Source organism: Cornus florida, unplaced genomic scaffold, assembly GCF_030987335.1.
Source record: "Cornus florida cultivar Cherokee Brave unplaced genomic scaffold, ASM3098733v1 CherokeeBrave_3.0.0_Hap2_Chr02, whole genome shotgun sequence".
Taxonomy (NCBI): domain Eukaryota; kingdom Viridiplantae; phylum Streptophyta; class Magnoliopsida; order Cornales; family Cornaceae; genus Cornus; species Cornus florida.
In genome coordinates this window covers 80,054,762-80,072,557 of record NW_026775572.1, presented here as the reverse complement: position 1 = coordinate 80,072,557, position 17,796 = coordinate 80,054,762, and the positions used below count along the sequence as shown (strand labels likewise).

Here is a 17,796-nt window from a genome sequence, read left to right as displayed (position 1 = left end):
ATTCCAACCGAATCATGATGATCATGATTGCTGCAACATTTTTTAATTTTAATTTTAATTTTTATTTTTATAAACGAATGGATTTGAAGGTAAAGAATTGGAGTTTAAATAAAAATTTAAGAAGTGAAATTAAAAATTTAAGAACTGCAAAAATATATCTCGTGTTATTTTAAAATTTACACAAAATAGCCTCAAATCCATCTTTTGTTTATGAAATTTCTATTACATCTATACTATAATTAAAAATAAATAGAATTCCAATGCAAAGTAGATTGTATTTTTATTGCTAGATCTCTTAGACATAAGTGATGATAAAAAAAAAGTGCGGTAAGATTTGTTACATTTTGCATAAATACGTACTATATGATTCATTTAAAAAAAAAATTAAAAAAAAAAATCCAATTCCAAAAGTGAAAAAAGTCCTTTTTATTTGTTTTTGTTACCATAAGGGAACTAGCAATTTTTCTTCTTTTTTTTTTTCTTTCTAAAATCAATATAATATATAAGTTTGTATGTTTTTACAATATTCTAAACATTACTTTTTTAAAAAAAATATTGGATAAATTTACTTTACCGAACGTATGAATGATTCACAATAAATCACATTACTAAAAAAAAAAAAACTATGTAACCTCTGATAAACACCATTGGGATGAGTCCGTGGTCAAAGTTCTAAAACTAAGCGAAAGCTTTTGTCATTATGAAAGGAGAACAAAACCAAGGTTAGAAGCTGCCCCCTACAGTGATTTCAAAACTTGGGAATTTGAGGTTGATCTGGTGCTTGGCTTTTGCTTCAATAAATCAGCCTTTGTAATCACATGTCTGATCAATTTTGATCAATTGTGAGCAAACCCACTAGGTTTTGAGGAACAAGCATTCGATTTTAGAAGATAAATGTGAGCCAATTTCTGACAACACATATTTATGTACACATATGTAGTTAAGTTGAATTCTCATTAAAATAAAGGTTTCGTGCAATTCATTGATAATCAATATGCATTCTCATGGCCTGTTTGGTTTTTAGACCGTTAAACAGACAAATTCTCATATACTATGTGTTGGCGGTGAATTCGCACCTTGATTTGGTGCACCCAATCAGAACAATACTGTTTTCCCAAAGGCTCCAATTAGCCTCATTAAGCTGCTAACTTTGATTAACACCATCATTGGTAAAGAAAGAAGATAAAAGCAAGACAAGTAGATGAAAGCATAAAGTAGTAGTCTCTCATTCATGAGACCCCCCATTTATGTCCATTTACCTGGGAGGCAAATATCAGGGAGAGACTGGCTTTGTCAGCACTACAAAGCAAGCACATTGAAGATGAATACGGCTTGGCCGGTAAATTTGTGGCAAAAAAAAGGATCTAAAGGCCGAATCCAAGCATTAGAAACAATACCCTCCACCTCTGGTGTCATAATATTTCCACACAACCAAACAAGGAGAAATGATATTCCACCTAGTTTTTGGTGAGATTCAAGACCTTGTTATCGTAACAGTTTCAGTAGAACAGTAGTAACGAGTGCAAGTTATGTACACAGTTTTGTTAGTGGAGGGGAAAAGAAGAATCAAGTTCCGTAGATGCAGAGAGTACACGGATGAACGAACTATCCAACCATTCAGAGCTCAAATACGGAAGTATGCATGCTGAAGTGCGTCAGAAGCAGTAATCCTTCTACTTGGATCCAAGATCAGCATTTTCTGCATAAAAGCAACAGATAAAATTTATATTTTATATATATTCCACTCACTTTCAAAATGCAGTGACGTTTTCAAAATTCTTTATACACAATTAGAACCAGAAACTCCTTGTGATGCATCAGAAACAGACTAAGGTATATATAGCAAAATCCCTACTTACAGAAAGAAGATCCAATCCGACAGCTCCAACTTTAGGGGCCTCGGCTGCAAGGTCTCGTGTGACAACAGTGGGGAACTGTCAGCAGAAGAGAAACAATTGGTGAGGGCAGTACCCTTTTAAAGATATATTATGTGACAGGCGGATCAAAGAGACAAAGCAAGCTCAAAATCCTCTATTACCGCGATCGCTTTAGTAATGTAGCCACATAATGAAGTCACTCCAGGCCAGGTTGCTTCAGTTGGCACACCAAACATCCTTCGTACAGGAATGCAGATGTCAATATGACTGAATGAACTTGACATGGAAAATGAATATCCACATAAAATCGGTTTGTGTGAGCTATATAGCACCTGAATATTTCCATCAGTACATTAAATTCAGTGTATCCATCGAACAGAGGCCGACGCCGACGGGTCACCATCTCAGCAAATATACACCCCACAGACCACTTATCAACCGGAGTGGAGTATTTGGCACCAAGCAGAAGTTCGGGTGCCCTGTATGCTAAAGTTGCAACCTGGAGTGCACTTCAAAAGTAAGAAAATCATAGACAATGTGATAAACAAGTTGACTCATGCTTAAATAGTTTCCTTGTAGAAGAGTATAAAGTTACTCGAGAAGTGATCAAAACATACAACTTAATTGCTCAACATTACATTTGCAACGGACTTCCTTTCCTAGTAAGGCCAGAATCACAACCTCTAGAGTGTACTCAGTCCACCACCCAATAGCATGTTGACCCCAGAAGCAGAACCCCATATTTCTTATAAAGAATCTCCTAATTGTTCCAGAGCAACTAGAACGAAGCTGCTGGAAATAAGAGAAGAGAAAGAAACGAAAGCAGGCAAGAATCCTACGATCATTTTTCTCTTATCATCCAAACAACATTGAGAAAGAATGATACCAATTATACGAAATTAATATTCGAATGTCACTTTTCCGACTACTGTGGGTTTACAAAAGACACCTAAAGGAGAACTTCCCAAATTTCTCTCGCTTGCTACGCCCAGAGTCAGGACTCAGGAGAATAATCAATTTTTATTCAACTAGTTATACAATAATAGAGTATCAATGTTTCACAAAGATAATAAACATATTTGTTTTCTAAGTGGAAGAACAAATTACTCCACTCAGCCAACCCCATTCAGCTTGATCTCAACTTCCAGAGCAACATTCAGGAAGAATAACAATTTTACACAAAGTAATGTCCAAATGTCCCTAAGGGGAATCTGGAAATTGCTGAGTGTTCCCCATCCCACACTAAAGATACTCTTCTGTTTTTTGGGAACAATTATTTCTTTATTTTTATACATGAAAAAAAAAAAAAAAAAAAAAGGCATATATAAATGTCTCCTAAGTTGGGGTATTCAAATTGTGCAATTTCCAAGCTTACATATCCCCGTGGCAAGTGAAAAATTGTTACCAAAGCAATCAGGTATACAAAAAGGACAAAAACAAGGATAATAGTAATGAACAGTGACAAACCTTGTCAGTGTAGTTCCTAAGAGGAACACCAAATGCCCTGGCCAATCCAAAGTCAGCAATCTTCACTACGTTATTGTTGACATCTATCAGCAAATTCTCAGGTTTCAAATCCCGATGGAGTATTTTATAAGAATGACAATAAGCAACACCATGGAGAATCTGAGAGAGAAAACCCTGCAGAGAGATCATGTTCGAAGGTAATCATCATTGTCATCCCAACTAGCTATCCAAAGTAACTGCAGACAAACAAAATTTATACTATATATATATATAATAATAAAAATAAATCAATGATAAAAAATGAGAAAGATAAACAGGAGTATTTCGAAAACTGTATGGAGTTTCCGTCAGTGTCCGTCATTCTACTTTATTCATCATATTACCACTCAATTTTATCAGACCACAAAATTGAAAAATATCGTTAACGTGAAATTTATAAATAAACCACCTCAAGCATTATCATGTCATAACAATAGAAAAGTGCTAGTGTCAAATAAAAAATATTCATACAATAAAGAAAAGTTTATCGATCTGTAAAAGTGAAAAGAGAAGGCCATAAACATCTATACCATTTCATCAATGCACCAGTTTAGCTTTATTTTTAAGTTACAAACATAAGTAACCCATTTACGGAAACACATCCAAAAGGCTCTCACCCACCTTTATTTTTTGTCGGTCCTTTGCAATCTCAGGATAAGATGCAATGAACTTTGACAGGTCAAGGTCCAGACACTCAAAAATGAGATCCACGCCTGCCCCATTGTTTATTACCTCAAGTAACCTGTTTCCAAAGTTCCACACACATTATATATATATATATATAGAAATTCACAAAATTAGAACTGTTTACATGTTGTCAAAGGTTCAAGAAATTAAGAAAGTTAATAGAAAGATATCTAGCAGATAAATCAAACATAAGAGATTTACTACTATTTGCAACCAATAAATTTTTAATGTATATTAAATAGATAAGGGCCTTTTTGAACTAAGGATGCACTATAGTACTATACTCATGAGACAATCAAGTTCTACATACATCCATCAACCAGAACAACAATTAAAAGAGAATGGAAAGTTAGCCCTCCTTAATATATTCATTTTGGTACAAGTATTTTTAGAAGTGTGATATAGCATAAAATGCCAAAAACAAATCCAGTAATGTCTGCCTCAGTGGAAGTAGACATCTGACGTCTCATCTTCATTCCGCTATTACAAATTCTAGAAATACAAGTGATATGTTGTACTGTATGATACACAAGATATAAATCATTGTATAAACACAATTCCACAGATGAGTATTATTATTTTTCCAATAAGCCATAAAAGTCCCACATGAACTAAATGGCCCCATTGAGTTCTAGATACTAGATAGCATTCCTAGGAATACATCCATCACTTCAGATAGAGCCATTACAAGGAGAGGGGAAACAAAGAGAGGAGTTATCTCATAAATAATGTCATAAAATTTAGTTGTTACTTTAAGGACGGATTTGGAATGATTATCACAGAAAGTGATGAAGCCTTTTATTTTCTAGATTTATAAGCTTTCATTTCTAGTTCTATAAAGACACAATGGGACCATACGCCCCTTGTGAGTCATAAATTTTCCTTTGAGAATTGTGATTAATTCACCAAACATGGGGCTTGTAACAACAACACATGCATACACATTCAAAGTGTCCCAAGAGAAGAAAAGAGAAATAAAGCAAAAATTAGAATAAATTATCCAAGGACTAAAAACTTGCAACATTTATTGCCATCACTCACTATGCTGAAAGGAAAACAAGAATAGTTCTGGAGTTACTTTATATTCAAGGGTTAAAATTTATATGGCTAGCTGCAAGCTTCAATGGGTAATTGATGAAACATGAACAAGAAGGAAAATGATAAAGACAACGAAAGAAAATTTGTGATTTATATGATGAATTACATGGCTATTCCACGTTGGTAATTTAAGATAAATTTATTCATTTATTATATGGAGAAAAAAAAAACCAATCGCAAAAAAAAATCATCCTATAAGATAAGAACAATGGTGAGGTTTTGATGAATTTGTCCAATAATAGTTGGATTCGGGTCTCCACTGAAAAAGGAAAACCCTAATCATCATCATCCTTGCCTTATTCCCATATGAATACATGGATTCTCTTTCTCCATTCTTTTCTATTACAAGACATCTCTCCTCTAATAATTAACTTCTTAAAGTCATTTCATATGATTTCATCTCATGTTAATTTCGGGTACCCTTTGTGAAAATTATCCTTCCATTCCTCACTGGTGCATATATAGATCTTTTGCGTATATGTCCATACCACCTAAGTATACTCTTTTTAATCTTGTCACTAACAGGTGCCACACCTAATTTCTCCCTCACATTTTGGAAAACCTAATCTTGCTACGTTTTTGTCTTTGCACCATTACAAAATGAAAGTATATGTTTTAGGGAGATTGTACATCCACGAGTTTCAACATCTATGTCCAATATTATAATAATCATTTTCTGAAATGTAATACGCAAAGAATCAAGAAGATTTGAAAAGAAAAAGAAAAAAACATAAATCTTCATAGAAGGAGTCCATGTTTTGCCCTTCCAACAATTGTCAAGACAATTACAAGCAAATCTTGTACTGGTTTGTTGTTCTTGATCGAGTCCATAACTGCACGGATATTAGTGGATGAACCGTTGAGGCAGGAGAGATTGGCTGGATTAGGTGAAGGAGTCAGGCAAGATGTTGTTGAAGTAGTGATGTTTGAGGTTCGGGATGAAGTGTTGTGATGACAGAATAAATGTTGTAACCAGAGTCAAAAGAAAGGAGTCCCGAGAAAAAGATAAACCAAACGACATTTTCTTACTTCGTATTTGATACGTGTATCACTTCTCTAAAAAAGAATAAAGGATCAGGAAATTTTCTTTGACTTAAAATTTTTTTGTTATAATTGTTGATGTCATTTCAAATTTTAATTATCAAAAAGAAGATGTTCAACCATGTAAAGAAAGGTTGATGTTCCAACTAAAATATTTTTTTTTTTCTAAAAACCAAAAAGAAAGTACTCCCTAGATTAGATATATTAGTCATAACTAAATCAAAATCTTGCATTGTATATGCATAATCAGTCCTAGCTTTTCAGGACAAGCATGGAACCAAACCTTTCACTCTGGAAGAAGCACAAATGCCTAGCCCCACAAATGTAGTGTTGCAATAAATGATATATTAGCATGAGATAACTAATCTGGCGATTTAAATGTAAGCAATTAAGTTATGTGATTAGTCTCTCAATTAAAGTAATACTTCACTGTTGGCAAAAAAATTAACTTGGTTTAATAATATTTGATTTTGGCACATCATACATGCTCAATCAAAATAATTTCTATCTGAAGGATACGAAAAATAGATGGCCAAAAATCATTTTATAATCTGAGGATTTTACACTTCATAGACTCAATCAAATTTGTAACCAAAAGAAAAAAATGGCATACTCAAGAAGTTAGAGGAGGAAACCATCAAACGGGAGACAAGAAAAGTCATCTAAGATGGAGGTGCAACATGTAACAAACACTAACAGAATGCACAAATATGTGAGACTGATTTTATTCAAGTACATGACAACCAAAAGAACAACACAAGAGGCAAAAAACTTGGATTGAGGAGGTGAGAGAAGATATGAATGCCTATGATTCTATGAATGATCTGCCAACAGATAGACCTGAGCACCTGACAAATATATATATATATATATATATATATATAAGTAACCTAAAGACATGTTGAAATTAAGTTTATTTTAAGTTAAATTAAGTTCAAAACCGTTTATACATAATCTAATAGTTATTGGCTACAAATCTCTGCTTATAGAACACACAAACATCATTAAAGGTAACCCCAAGGGGGTGGAGCTGTTGGCCAAGAACACGACTCACGGGGCGGAGGTCCTAGGTTCGACACCTCACATTACTACTAATTGGGGCCTGCGACGTGTCGGAAGGAGAATGATCCCACCCAAAGTGCGAGGACTCCCCTCTAAGTCAACAAAAATAAAGGAAAAGAAAAAAGAACCACTAAAGGTACTTAGGTACTTTGAATTTTGAGTACTAGTCATGTTGAGATGCTAAACAAAAGACATAATTAATTTTTCATACAATATTGCTGTTGCATGGCAGGTGGCATACAATGGAGCAACCATCAACACAAACCAAGTGTATCCTAAGAATCCATAAGCAAGAAATATTATGCAATCAATAATACCTCTTATTTATTCCTTAGCATGGGGCTCTACTAAGCTCTGCATTTCATAATAAATTGTGTCATTAGGAAAGAAAACGTAATTATATTAGTAAAACGTATTATACAAGACAAATTCATTCTCTGGGTTAGGTGGACGCTTCAGAACTTCCAAAAGAAATCAGCAATTAATTCACCAATTCTTAATATAGAAAAGGAGAAGGTAGTTTCCAAGCGATAGTGTAGCGAATACATCTCCTCATTTCATAGAAATATTAGGACGTAATTTGGTTTTAATTGTTTTTTTTTTCTTTTTGATTGGTTGAGAGAGAGAAAATGTTGAGTCCTGTAACTTGCACTAAGATTCCATAACATTCTGGACCAAAAATCAATGGAAAAAAGAGAAAAAGATGTGGCAAGAAGAGGAAAAACTATCAATCTTATAAACATTACTCTTTCATCTCATTATTGGCTATTTGTCATAACAATTACAATAAACTAGCATTACCTGATTATATTGCCATGATTCAGTTCCTGCAAAAGTGAGATTTCTCTTATTACTGAACTGGGGACACCTTCATCTTGATCTTTAAAGATAATCCTCTTCAGAGCTACAGTTTTATTGGTCGCGCGTTCACGGCACTTGTAAACCACACCAAATCCGCCTTTTCCAATCATCTCAATCAGCTGATACTGCAAATCCAACAGCATGAACAACCATTCAAGGAGACTTGGAGTAGCATCAAAATAAATTAGAAGTAAGAAACCTTACTTTATCCTCCATTTATCAGGTCAAGCAGGACCAACACCAAAGGAAATCTGAAGTTTTTGAGCTGTAAAAATGGAAAATGGAGTTCTAATAAATGATCAATTAACAAGGGAAAATAAATGGATATGTTAACAAATAATCAAGCTAACCCTCAAAATAGGACAGTTGATAGTCATGAAATACAAATAAACTCAAGAACTTGCAAACCACAAATCTGCATTGGGAAGAAAGAAAATAACTAATGATAAAACATATCAACTCAGAAACTTCCAAAATTTTAACCATTACAAGTACAAAAAGAACTGAAACCAGACGTGCCAAAAGAAGAAAATTTGGAGGGACATTTGACCAGAACTTAAAAGCCATAAATGCAATGAGTGGTCATCCATAAACAAATGTATCGAAACTCTCAGCCCTGAACAAAGTTTTCAGTGCTAGACATGCCAAAGGTAGTCATGGATGGACTAAACTGAAAAGGAAAAAATAAATAAATAAATGAGAGAAGAAGAATAAGAAATTTCTAAAAATTAGTTTTTGGAATTTCTTGGATCCAATTGGGAATAAATTTCCTTTTTCCCTTTTCATTTCTAACATACACAGCTTTAAAAAGGGTAAACCAAAAAATCTCATTTTATTCCTTCTGCTGCAAAATATTTTACATTTTCTTTAGCCAATCACTATAGAAATCAAAACTCCAAAAGTTGCATGGTTATTAATAACATCAATATTGTATTATACATACCAGTGTTCCTATTTCATCCTTCTTTATTTACCATTGCCCACATAACCTCAAAAATATCTTACAAGTCTTACTAAGCAAGACGCTAAGCACCAAAAGAAACTCGTTACTGAGTCACTATACTGTTTCTTTTCTTGGTGCATCCTCAGTTTTTCCTTCACCTTTCTTTTCTATTTATAAGAAACATTATTTATTTGTGCATCCACAGTTTATCCTTCACTTTTTTTTCCTTCTATTTTATTCCATACTGATGGAATGCATCTTTAAGTAAACACAACTAACAAATAATTCAATTAACTTTATAAAATAATTCACCTGATTTATCATAAGAAATAATAACAATTCACCTGACTCAAATGTTAGTAGCCTTTTTCAGCCATTTTATGACTAGTTTGCCTGTGGAAGAACCTCAAAACTTAAATTCATCACGTAGCAATGGGAAAACAGATCCTTCTTTGTACACCGTATGAGTTTAACAGAGCTTCTAACGTCGAAAGTCATGTGTAACTTGTATAATAGAAATAACTTATAAACAACAAAGATTAATGGTCAGAGATATAAAACACCAAAATGGGAATAGGAAGAGAAAATTAATAATATAGTAGCACGGTTCAGTCTGATGGTTGTTGAAATCTAATCAACTATCGTCGAATGCCTTCCTTTTTCTTTTTCCTAAATTTTCTTTTTCTTTTGGTAGGTAACGGCAATGAAGAAAATAAACATAAATATATATAAGTATAAAGCAGAAGAGAGCACATCCTATAGAAAAAACAAACAGCACATCTGGACAATAAAAGACAAACATCGATATACATATCTCCAATAAAGCTACACTGGCAACCAACAATGAACCGAAGAAACGATGATAACTATCTCCAAAGTCCAAACATAAACTACATTCTAAACCAAGTCATAGGTAGTTTCCAACTAGAACCTATTTCCTACTTCTGATCATGATGACCATCTAGCTCGGACTTCCTCCTTCATCCTGTAAAGCACCCTGGAGCTTTTATTAGTACCATTATTCATAACTTTACAATTTATTTGTTCCAAAGATGGCAGAAGCTGCCATAGCCAATATCACTTGAACAACATTTTTTCATTACTAGTACTATTCGTAGCTCTGTGATTTATTTGTTTCAAATATGGCATACACTAGCTGTGAAATCCGGAATCAGTTGAACAACAATAGTTTTATCCTTATATTTCCTGTGAACCAACCTACTTCAGAGCCACTTCACATGAGCTTATAAATATAACAAGTTGCATAATATGTTTTCCACCAGGAGCATCTGAAAAGATTATGGTTAATAGTTTCTGTAGCACCTGAATATTGTAAAGAACTAAAACTATTAATAGTTTGTGTTTCCCATACAGTTATTTTACCCCCTAGTTGGTAGTCTTCCTCGAGGGTTACCAAAGAATGAATACATGCACAAAAAATATCTAATTTCTACTGTCAATTCAATACCAAAAAGAATAACTCGCACTCGATTATTAAGTCCACAAAGTAGTCATGCTCAACAAAGTCCCCAAAGATGAGTTGAGGGGGTACTCCTATTGTGAAGCAGAGAAATTCTAGCAAATGTTCAACAGAATTAACACCATCTCTCAAGATATGAGCTACTATTGCAGAGAAGGGATGGCTACTTCATATAAAAGTTGGACCAATTTGTTGCCACTTATCTGTCTGTGCCGGCAGAACAACATAGTCCATAAAACTATCATAGAATTCCATAAGACTAGACAATAGAATACCACTCTACTCTTTGATAACTATTCATAACACATCCACATCAAAACTCCCATATGCAAACAGAGTCAGCAAAATAGTGTCTTCCTCACCAAATTCCACAGAAATAAAGGATGCTCGAGATCGCAAAACATATTAACTGTTGGATCATTTAAGATCAACTACTAAATTCTTCAATTATGTAGATGATAATTTCATCTCTAAAGTTGTGAATTCTATCTTCAAATGCTTCAATCGTTTACACAAGTGTAAAATATTCCATCTATGCAACGTAAGAAATTATAATTTGTACTGTTAATGAACATATATATCTTGCACATTCAAAAGCAACTTTATATACTATTAAGCCAGAAATTCTTCAGCAACTTGTAATATCAGAATATCAGACCAACGATTCAATGAAGCACAAAACAACTAGAAAGTTTCTACAGAAAATCATCCTAAATATATAGAAGATGTCATACAGATCTATGCATATAGAATATATATATATATATATATGTACAGTTGCTAGGGCTTACATAGCTTAATACAGATCTATTCACATAGAAGATATCATATATATTAATGTGTGCGTGTGTGTACGCACAAGCTTCAGACATACATAGCAATCAAGAGATCGTAGGGATCTGACAAAGCTCAACCTAAACAAAAATTAAAACTAAGATACTATAATTGAAATTGAAGATTTAATAGAAATTGAATATATAATTGAAATTGAAGAAGATGATACGTGTTGTGTGTGTGTGAAAGTGTCTGTAGAAGTGTGTTTAGCGAGAGAGAGAGAGAGAGAGAGAGAGTTTACTTGAAGAAATAGTGACGATCCCCGGTTTTGCCCTAATTTCCCGATTGTTTCCGAAATCGAACTAGAGTTGCAGACAAGAGTTTCAAAGTGAAAATTTTGGTGAAATGAGGAGAGAGAATCTTATTTATGCACACAATTACAGAGGCGTAACTGACTAACTGCATTTCCCTCCAAAATCAATCAGAGGAGATACTGGGTGTGGCACTTGTACAGTGCTCTCCATCATCCAACCTTCCAGCACCGTCTGATGTAACACTCGTACAGTCCCTCTCCATCATCCCACCTGTTAGCGCCGTTGAATGTGTAGCACTTGTATGGTGCTTCTGAACGTCTTAGAATTGTTGAATGCATTGAAGGCAAGTTTGGGTAAAGTTTCTTTTTTCTTACTTAGTTTAGTTTGGGTAAGTTTCGTTTATTAATTCTTAAAATTCCGTCTTTTCTAATATGCAATTTCTATTATTCTTTTTTGTGGACCAATTTAGAAATAGTTTGATCAATGTGCAATTTATATCACATTTATATTTGGGTAAGATTTGTTATATTTTGCATAATTACACATTTACTTTAGTTAAAAAAAAAAAAAAAAAAAAAAAAAAAAACAAAAAAAAACAAAAACAAAAACAACTTATTTTTTTATGCTTTTGTTACTATTGCTGAACATCTGTAGCAATTTTTTTTCTTTTAAAATCAATATAACATATAACATTTTTTGTTTTTACAACTTTCAAACATTACTTTGTGCTTTTAATTATTGCACAACAAATTTAGTTGTCAAAGTATTCATGGTTCAGAATAAATCACAAAAGAACAAAAAGAGATTTTCTACCTTGTATAAAATAAAAGGGTAAATTATATTGACACTCCTTGAGGTTTCGGTCAACGCCACTTAGCGGACGGTTAATGACTCTTTTTACATTGACACCCCCTGATATTTAAAAAATGTGCATTGGCACCCCCTCCAAACCTTTGAGGCCATATGAAATTATCTTTTAGTCATTTGGCTTGTCAACACAAGTACAAGAAATGTATATAGACCAAACTAACCTCTCCACCTCAAACACCTCCCCACAATGCTGCAACCACCAACCACAACCACCATATGCATACATCTTATATCTACCCCAACACCACCCACCATCGCCACCATCACCCACCCCTTCACGAGAAACCCACGATTACCACCGTAACCTCTACCATCACCACCACTACCTACTTAGTACACCTCTTCAATAATCCTCCCATACTGGTACAATCCCTCTATAATGACCCAAACCTAGGGGTTCGGATCGCTACCCGGGTCCTTACCCAAACCCAAGGTCACATAAGGGTACTACGGTCATTTCACGTCATTATAGTAATTCTAGAGTCCATCAAGGTATAATAGTCATTTAGTACGCTCATTATAACTTCTAAACTCATTAGGGGTAAAATCGTCATTTTTTACGGTCATTCTATGCTTTGGTTGAAGTTTGGGGGTAATTGGGTAATTATACAAAAATTTGTGGTCAAACAATAATTATCAACTCATCTAACCGGGTACATGAATTCATCTAACCGGGTACATGACTAGTCTAGTGTACATGTCAAAATGGATGGTCTATCTAACCGGTTAGATGGAATAATCTATCTAACCCCACCCCCTATTGCCCACTCATCTAACGGGGTAAATGGGAGCTTTTACCCGGGTAGATGGCCTTCTAACCGGTTAGATATACCCATCTAACCGGTTAGATAGGAGAATCCCATCAAACTCAATCACTGCCTATTCATCTAATAGGGTAAATACCCCTATCTAACCGGCTAGATGATGCCCCATGGTGAATTGGTCGAAATGTTAACTTTCCAAACCTATTCAAATGCAACCCCGAAGCAACCGAGCGTGAAAAATAAAGCCCCATGGGCATCATCAACTTCAAAACATTTCATTGAATCATCAAAATACCTTCATACATTCATCATTGATAATTAAATCTATATTTAAACATTCATACATCTTTGACGTGATAAAATGTATTTAAAATAATAGGATTACATGCCAAGGCCTCTGTGGCCACAAATACAACGGTTTCGCTTTAAACCGGCAAAAGAATAAGGCCATTACATGTCTTTAAAATTCAAATAAATGCCTTTACAAAGTTGATAAGCGTTGAATATCACACATTCGAACCTTTAAAAGTGCATGAGTTAGTACCTTAACATTGCTTTTATTTTGGTTTTATATAGATTTTTGATTATTTTCCTTTCGTAGGTGAATTCCCGAAGAAAGCAATCAAATCATGACTTTAAAACATGAAGCGATGATCTAAGAGCCTTTGGAAGTGCTTTGGACCTTTCGAGATGATTCAAAAGTCAAAAAAACAAAATTGGGCAAATTATGAGGAGTGTGCTCAAGCGCACTTTCATAGTGCTCGAGTACCATGGACATCGTGCTCGAGTACCAGGCAAAAATATTCTAAATGTTGGACAAAAAGACACTTCGGAACTTTTTCGGGTCAAAATTTGGCTAAGTACAGAATAGTGCTCGAGCACTAATGAAGAATTCTGGAACTACTTCAGTATTTTAGGCATAACCTTTTACTCGAAATTCCAAATTGGGTAAACTTAGCGGCTATAAAAAGAAGACTCGAAGTCCGTCGTTTTTGTATCTAATAGCCATTTCGAGATTCAGACTCCAAATATGTCAAAATAGCATTACAAAACTACACACTAAGATAGTGCTCGAGCACCCTTTAGCACACTAAAGGGTGCTCGAGCACTATTATGCTGGGACTTAAAATCAAATGTGGGAATCTTCTAAATATCAGTCTTTTTGAGTCCAGACGTGTGACGGCCCTGGTTTTTCAAACCAGTGCGTCCTAGGATGAACCGAAGATTAACCCAATAATGGATCTAGATGCGGAAGCAAGAAACAAGACAATGGTCTCCCAAGGCACAACACACCTCTAAGACCCTAAGATGACCTTCCATGAGGTCACGGAACCCAAAGGAATAAAGTGCGGAAGCAAGATAAAAAAAATGACAAATAAGCCCCTAGTGGTAAAATGGTCTTTTCAGATAGAATTGGACGCAACCGGGCGTACCATTGGATAGACAAGGAAACATCAATGAACTTAGACTCAAAAATCAATTGATTCGGAGTTCAGACGAAGAAGATATAAATCTTCAAAGTTTCATAAAAATAAATCCAAAATGGTGCTCGTGCTGCTGGGCAAGGAAAAAAAAATAATAATAAATAAATAAATAAATTTCTGCACGACTGTGATTTTTCTGAAACTGCGACAACAGAGAGCTAAAATGGACCACTAAACGAATTCTTTTGGAAAAACATGAAAAAGAAATCCCTCCTGAAATTGAGTTTTCTACCCGGCTACGTGAGAGAAAATGAAAAAAAACACACTGTGAAATGCTCAAAATGCTCCTAAATCAGTAAAGGGTTAAAAACTCAGAAAATGAAATTTTGCGCCAATTATGCATTTGACCCTAAATGCATTTCTAGGTTAAAATGAATGTACACGCAAGTGTAATAAATGATTCTAAGCGGGCGGGAATGGTCTGCGGCTCCCGAGAAGCCCCGATTCAAAATCCGACCCCTCGACAGCCAAATATGATAAAAATGGACTTGAAATGGAAAATTTGAAATCCAAAAATATAAAATAGAGTCAAATTATTATTTGGCCCTTGGCCACACTCCATACATGATTAATAAGACCCTATGGAAGAATACAATTGGAATTCTCACACCCGATGCAAACATGGTGAAGCAATGACTTGGCATTTTTCAATATTTTCATAATATTTTATGAAGTTAAAAAGTTACATAAGATACAAGATACATGTCATTGGCCTCCGGCCTCATCTCATACATGTCAAATACATCGTAAAAGGTGTACTTATCTACATGTTACATATATGGAATTAAAGATACAAGTTTTGACATATAAGGCTAAAAAATGACATTTCATGCTAACATTTGCATGAAATGGAAATTTAAAAGCTACAAGTCATCCAAGGAATGATAAGCATCACGAACCAAGTCTTCGTACCTGAAACAAGTCGCATTCAGCGAGGGGTGAGTATCCTGTGGTACTCATAGGGAATGAGCATGCATAGACCTAGCATTTTACAATATCATCACCTTAAGGTGAAACATGTTAAAGGGGCTCATGCCACCTGACGTCTATGTTAAAGTGAGACTCAGGGATCATCCTAAGTTATATAAGCAGTTGAAATGAAATACACGACATACAAGCAAACTAGATACAAGTGTACTAAACGAAGATGAAAACACATAAGGCAAGTATAAAAAACGCAAGTATACTAAACAGGATCGGAAACACACAAAGCAAGTATACAAGTGTAACACCCCTAATTTTAAAAGGATAGTCCTGGTATTTTAATTAAGTATTTTGTTGCATTTTTAATTATTTAATTGTTTTTGTTACTTGGTTATTTGAATTAATTGTTATTTTATGAATTATTTGACTTATTTGGATAGTTAACTTAATTGTGTTTTTATTTATTATTTGTCTTTAATTGAATTATTGTAATTGTTTAATTATGTAATTAAGTTAATTGGATTAATTAGGGTTTTCTTTTAGAAGTCACGTATGTGCAACCGACATGGGTTATAACTTAGGTTTTGTTTTATGGGCTGACTAGGATTTAATTGGGGTTTTGTCTCTAAATATAAATGGACTAGGGTTTTGTTTTAGCCTTTATATATAGAATAGTACGTCTGCTAGGGTTGGGAAAAACCTTATTCACGTATTAGAGAAACAAAGAGAAACAGAAAGAGGTTGTGAGGAAAACAGAGCAACTTTGGTGAAGGTTTTGGCTGTGGAGTAAGGGTCGGACCTAGGAGAAGGGAAGGCTGAGCAGTAGAAGGTTGAGTTGACGGTAAATGAATGTCGTTGAAAAGCTTAGGAAGGCGACGACAAGGTTTTGATTCCAAAACCACATAGGCAAGTTCTTTTCTTTCTCTCTCCCGTTAGCCTGTGTCCTGTGCACCTAGATAGGCTCTAGGGTTTTAATGGATCATTAAATTGAATCGTGCATGTTTACTATATATTAAATTTATCATCTGTATGTGTTAAATTTAATCTAGAAGTATTATTGCAAGTTTGGTTTCACCTTTTAATCTTTGAGCATGTTGAAACGGTAATTGCTTTGATTATTCTTTTGATGAAAACTGTGGTAAACAAAGGACTGGATTGATAATTGGATGTAGTTTAAGACCCTTAGGGTCAGTTTTAATAAAGAACAGAAGAGGTGGAAGGGGCCGGAGACGAAGCAGAAGGCCGTAGAAGTTGCGAGGCTCTCAGAAAGGGAGAGAGCTGGCTCCATGGAAGAGGGAGCCGGCTCCCCCAAGTGAAGAGCCGGCTCTAGGGAGTTAAGAGCCGGTTCCCATTCCTCTAGAGCTGGCTCCATGGTGCATGGAGCGGGCTCCATGATAGGTTAGAGCCTGCTCTCAAGTTTTGAGAGCAGGTTCTCTCATGTTGATGTTTTCTAGACTTTTCTGGGGGTCGTTTGGATGATTTTAATTCTTTCTGAACTGGGTTGTGAGTGTACTGGTGTTCTTGATTTAAATTTCAAGTGTTATTAAAACCTCTTATTGCATGGTTTATGTCTCTATGCTAAAGGATGGAACAATATAAAAGTATACAACTTAGTATGCTGTTAACGGATGAAAGGAACTTCATTGCTTAATTTAATTTTAGCAATTTATCGGATTATAGCATGATTACAAATCATACTTTGAATGCATGATAGGGTCATTTATTTTTTTATATTTGCTTTATGCATGCTCTGGATGTTAATTGTTGAAATATTAAACTCTTTTCTGCAATTACATGGACTAACGCTTGGATTTTAATTGCTGAAATATTAAACACTATTTTGAAATTATCTGGATAATGGTTTTGGACTGTAAATTACTGAACTATTATTTATGTGTTGTAATTTACATGGATGTTGAGGATTGTATGCACCGGTATGGGACGGTGGCCTACTAGAGATGGTTTAGCTCAAAACGCTAAGACCTAACCTATCTGATTAAAGGAATGGATTGTAAAATATTGAATCCTAATTGTGTTTAAGTCAGATCAACTGACTAAGTTGAATGACTTCTTGGATTAGTTGTTTATAGTTAAGTCATATCAACTGAATA

General features: G+C 34.6%; 1 protein-coding gene across 1 annotated transcript; it reads right to left on the bottom strand.

Moving 5' to 3' along the window:
• Positions 1-1,384: 1,384 nt before the first annotated feature.
• LOC132295369 (cell division control protein 2 homolog 1-like) lies at positions 1,385-11,974 on the bottom strand. The gene is made up of 9 exons (XM_059793600.1): positions 11,631-11,974; positions 8,337-8,397; positions 8,073-8,257; positions 4,005-4,125; positions 3,345-3,518; positions 2,210-2,376; positions 2,039-2,114; positions 1,860-1,934; positions 1,385-1,699 (listed from the first exon to the last, which is right to left on the bottom strand). The coding sequence occupies exons 2-9, from the start codon at positions 8,346-8,348 to the stop codon at positions 1,625-1,627; spliced, it is 885 nt and encodes a 294-aa protein (XP_059649583.1). The 5' UTR covers positions 8,349-8,397; positions 11,631-11,974; the 3' UTR covers positions 1,385-1,624.
• Positions 11,975-17,796: the final 5,822 nt, after the last annotated feature.

What these genes read in the sequence shown, in the direction of transcription:
- LOC132295369 (XM_059793600.1), bottom strand. An exon ending in AATCATGGCAATATAATCAG is followed by an intron (nt 4,126 to 8,072) that starts GTAATGCTAGTT and finishes CTTTGGAAACAG; the next exon opens with GTTACTTGAGGTAATAAACA. An exon ending in AGGACCGACAAAAAATAAAG is followed by an intron (nt 3,519 to 4,004) that starts GTGGGTGAGAGC and finishes ATCTCTCTGCAG; the next exon opens with GGTTTTCTCTCTCAGATTCT.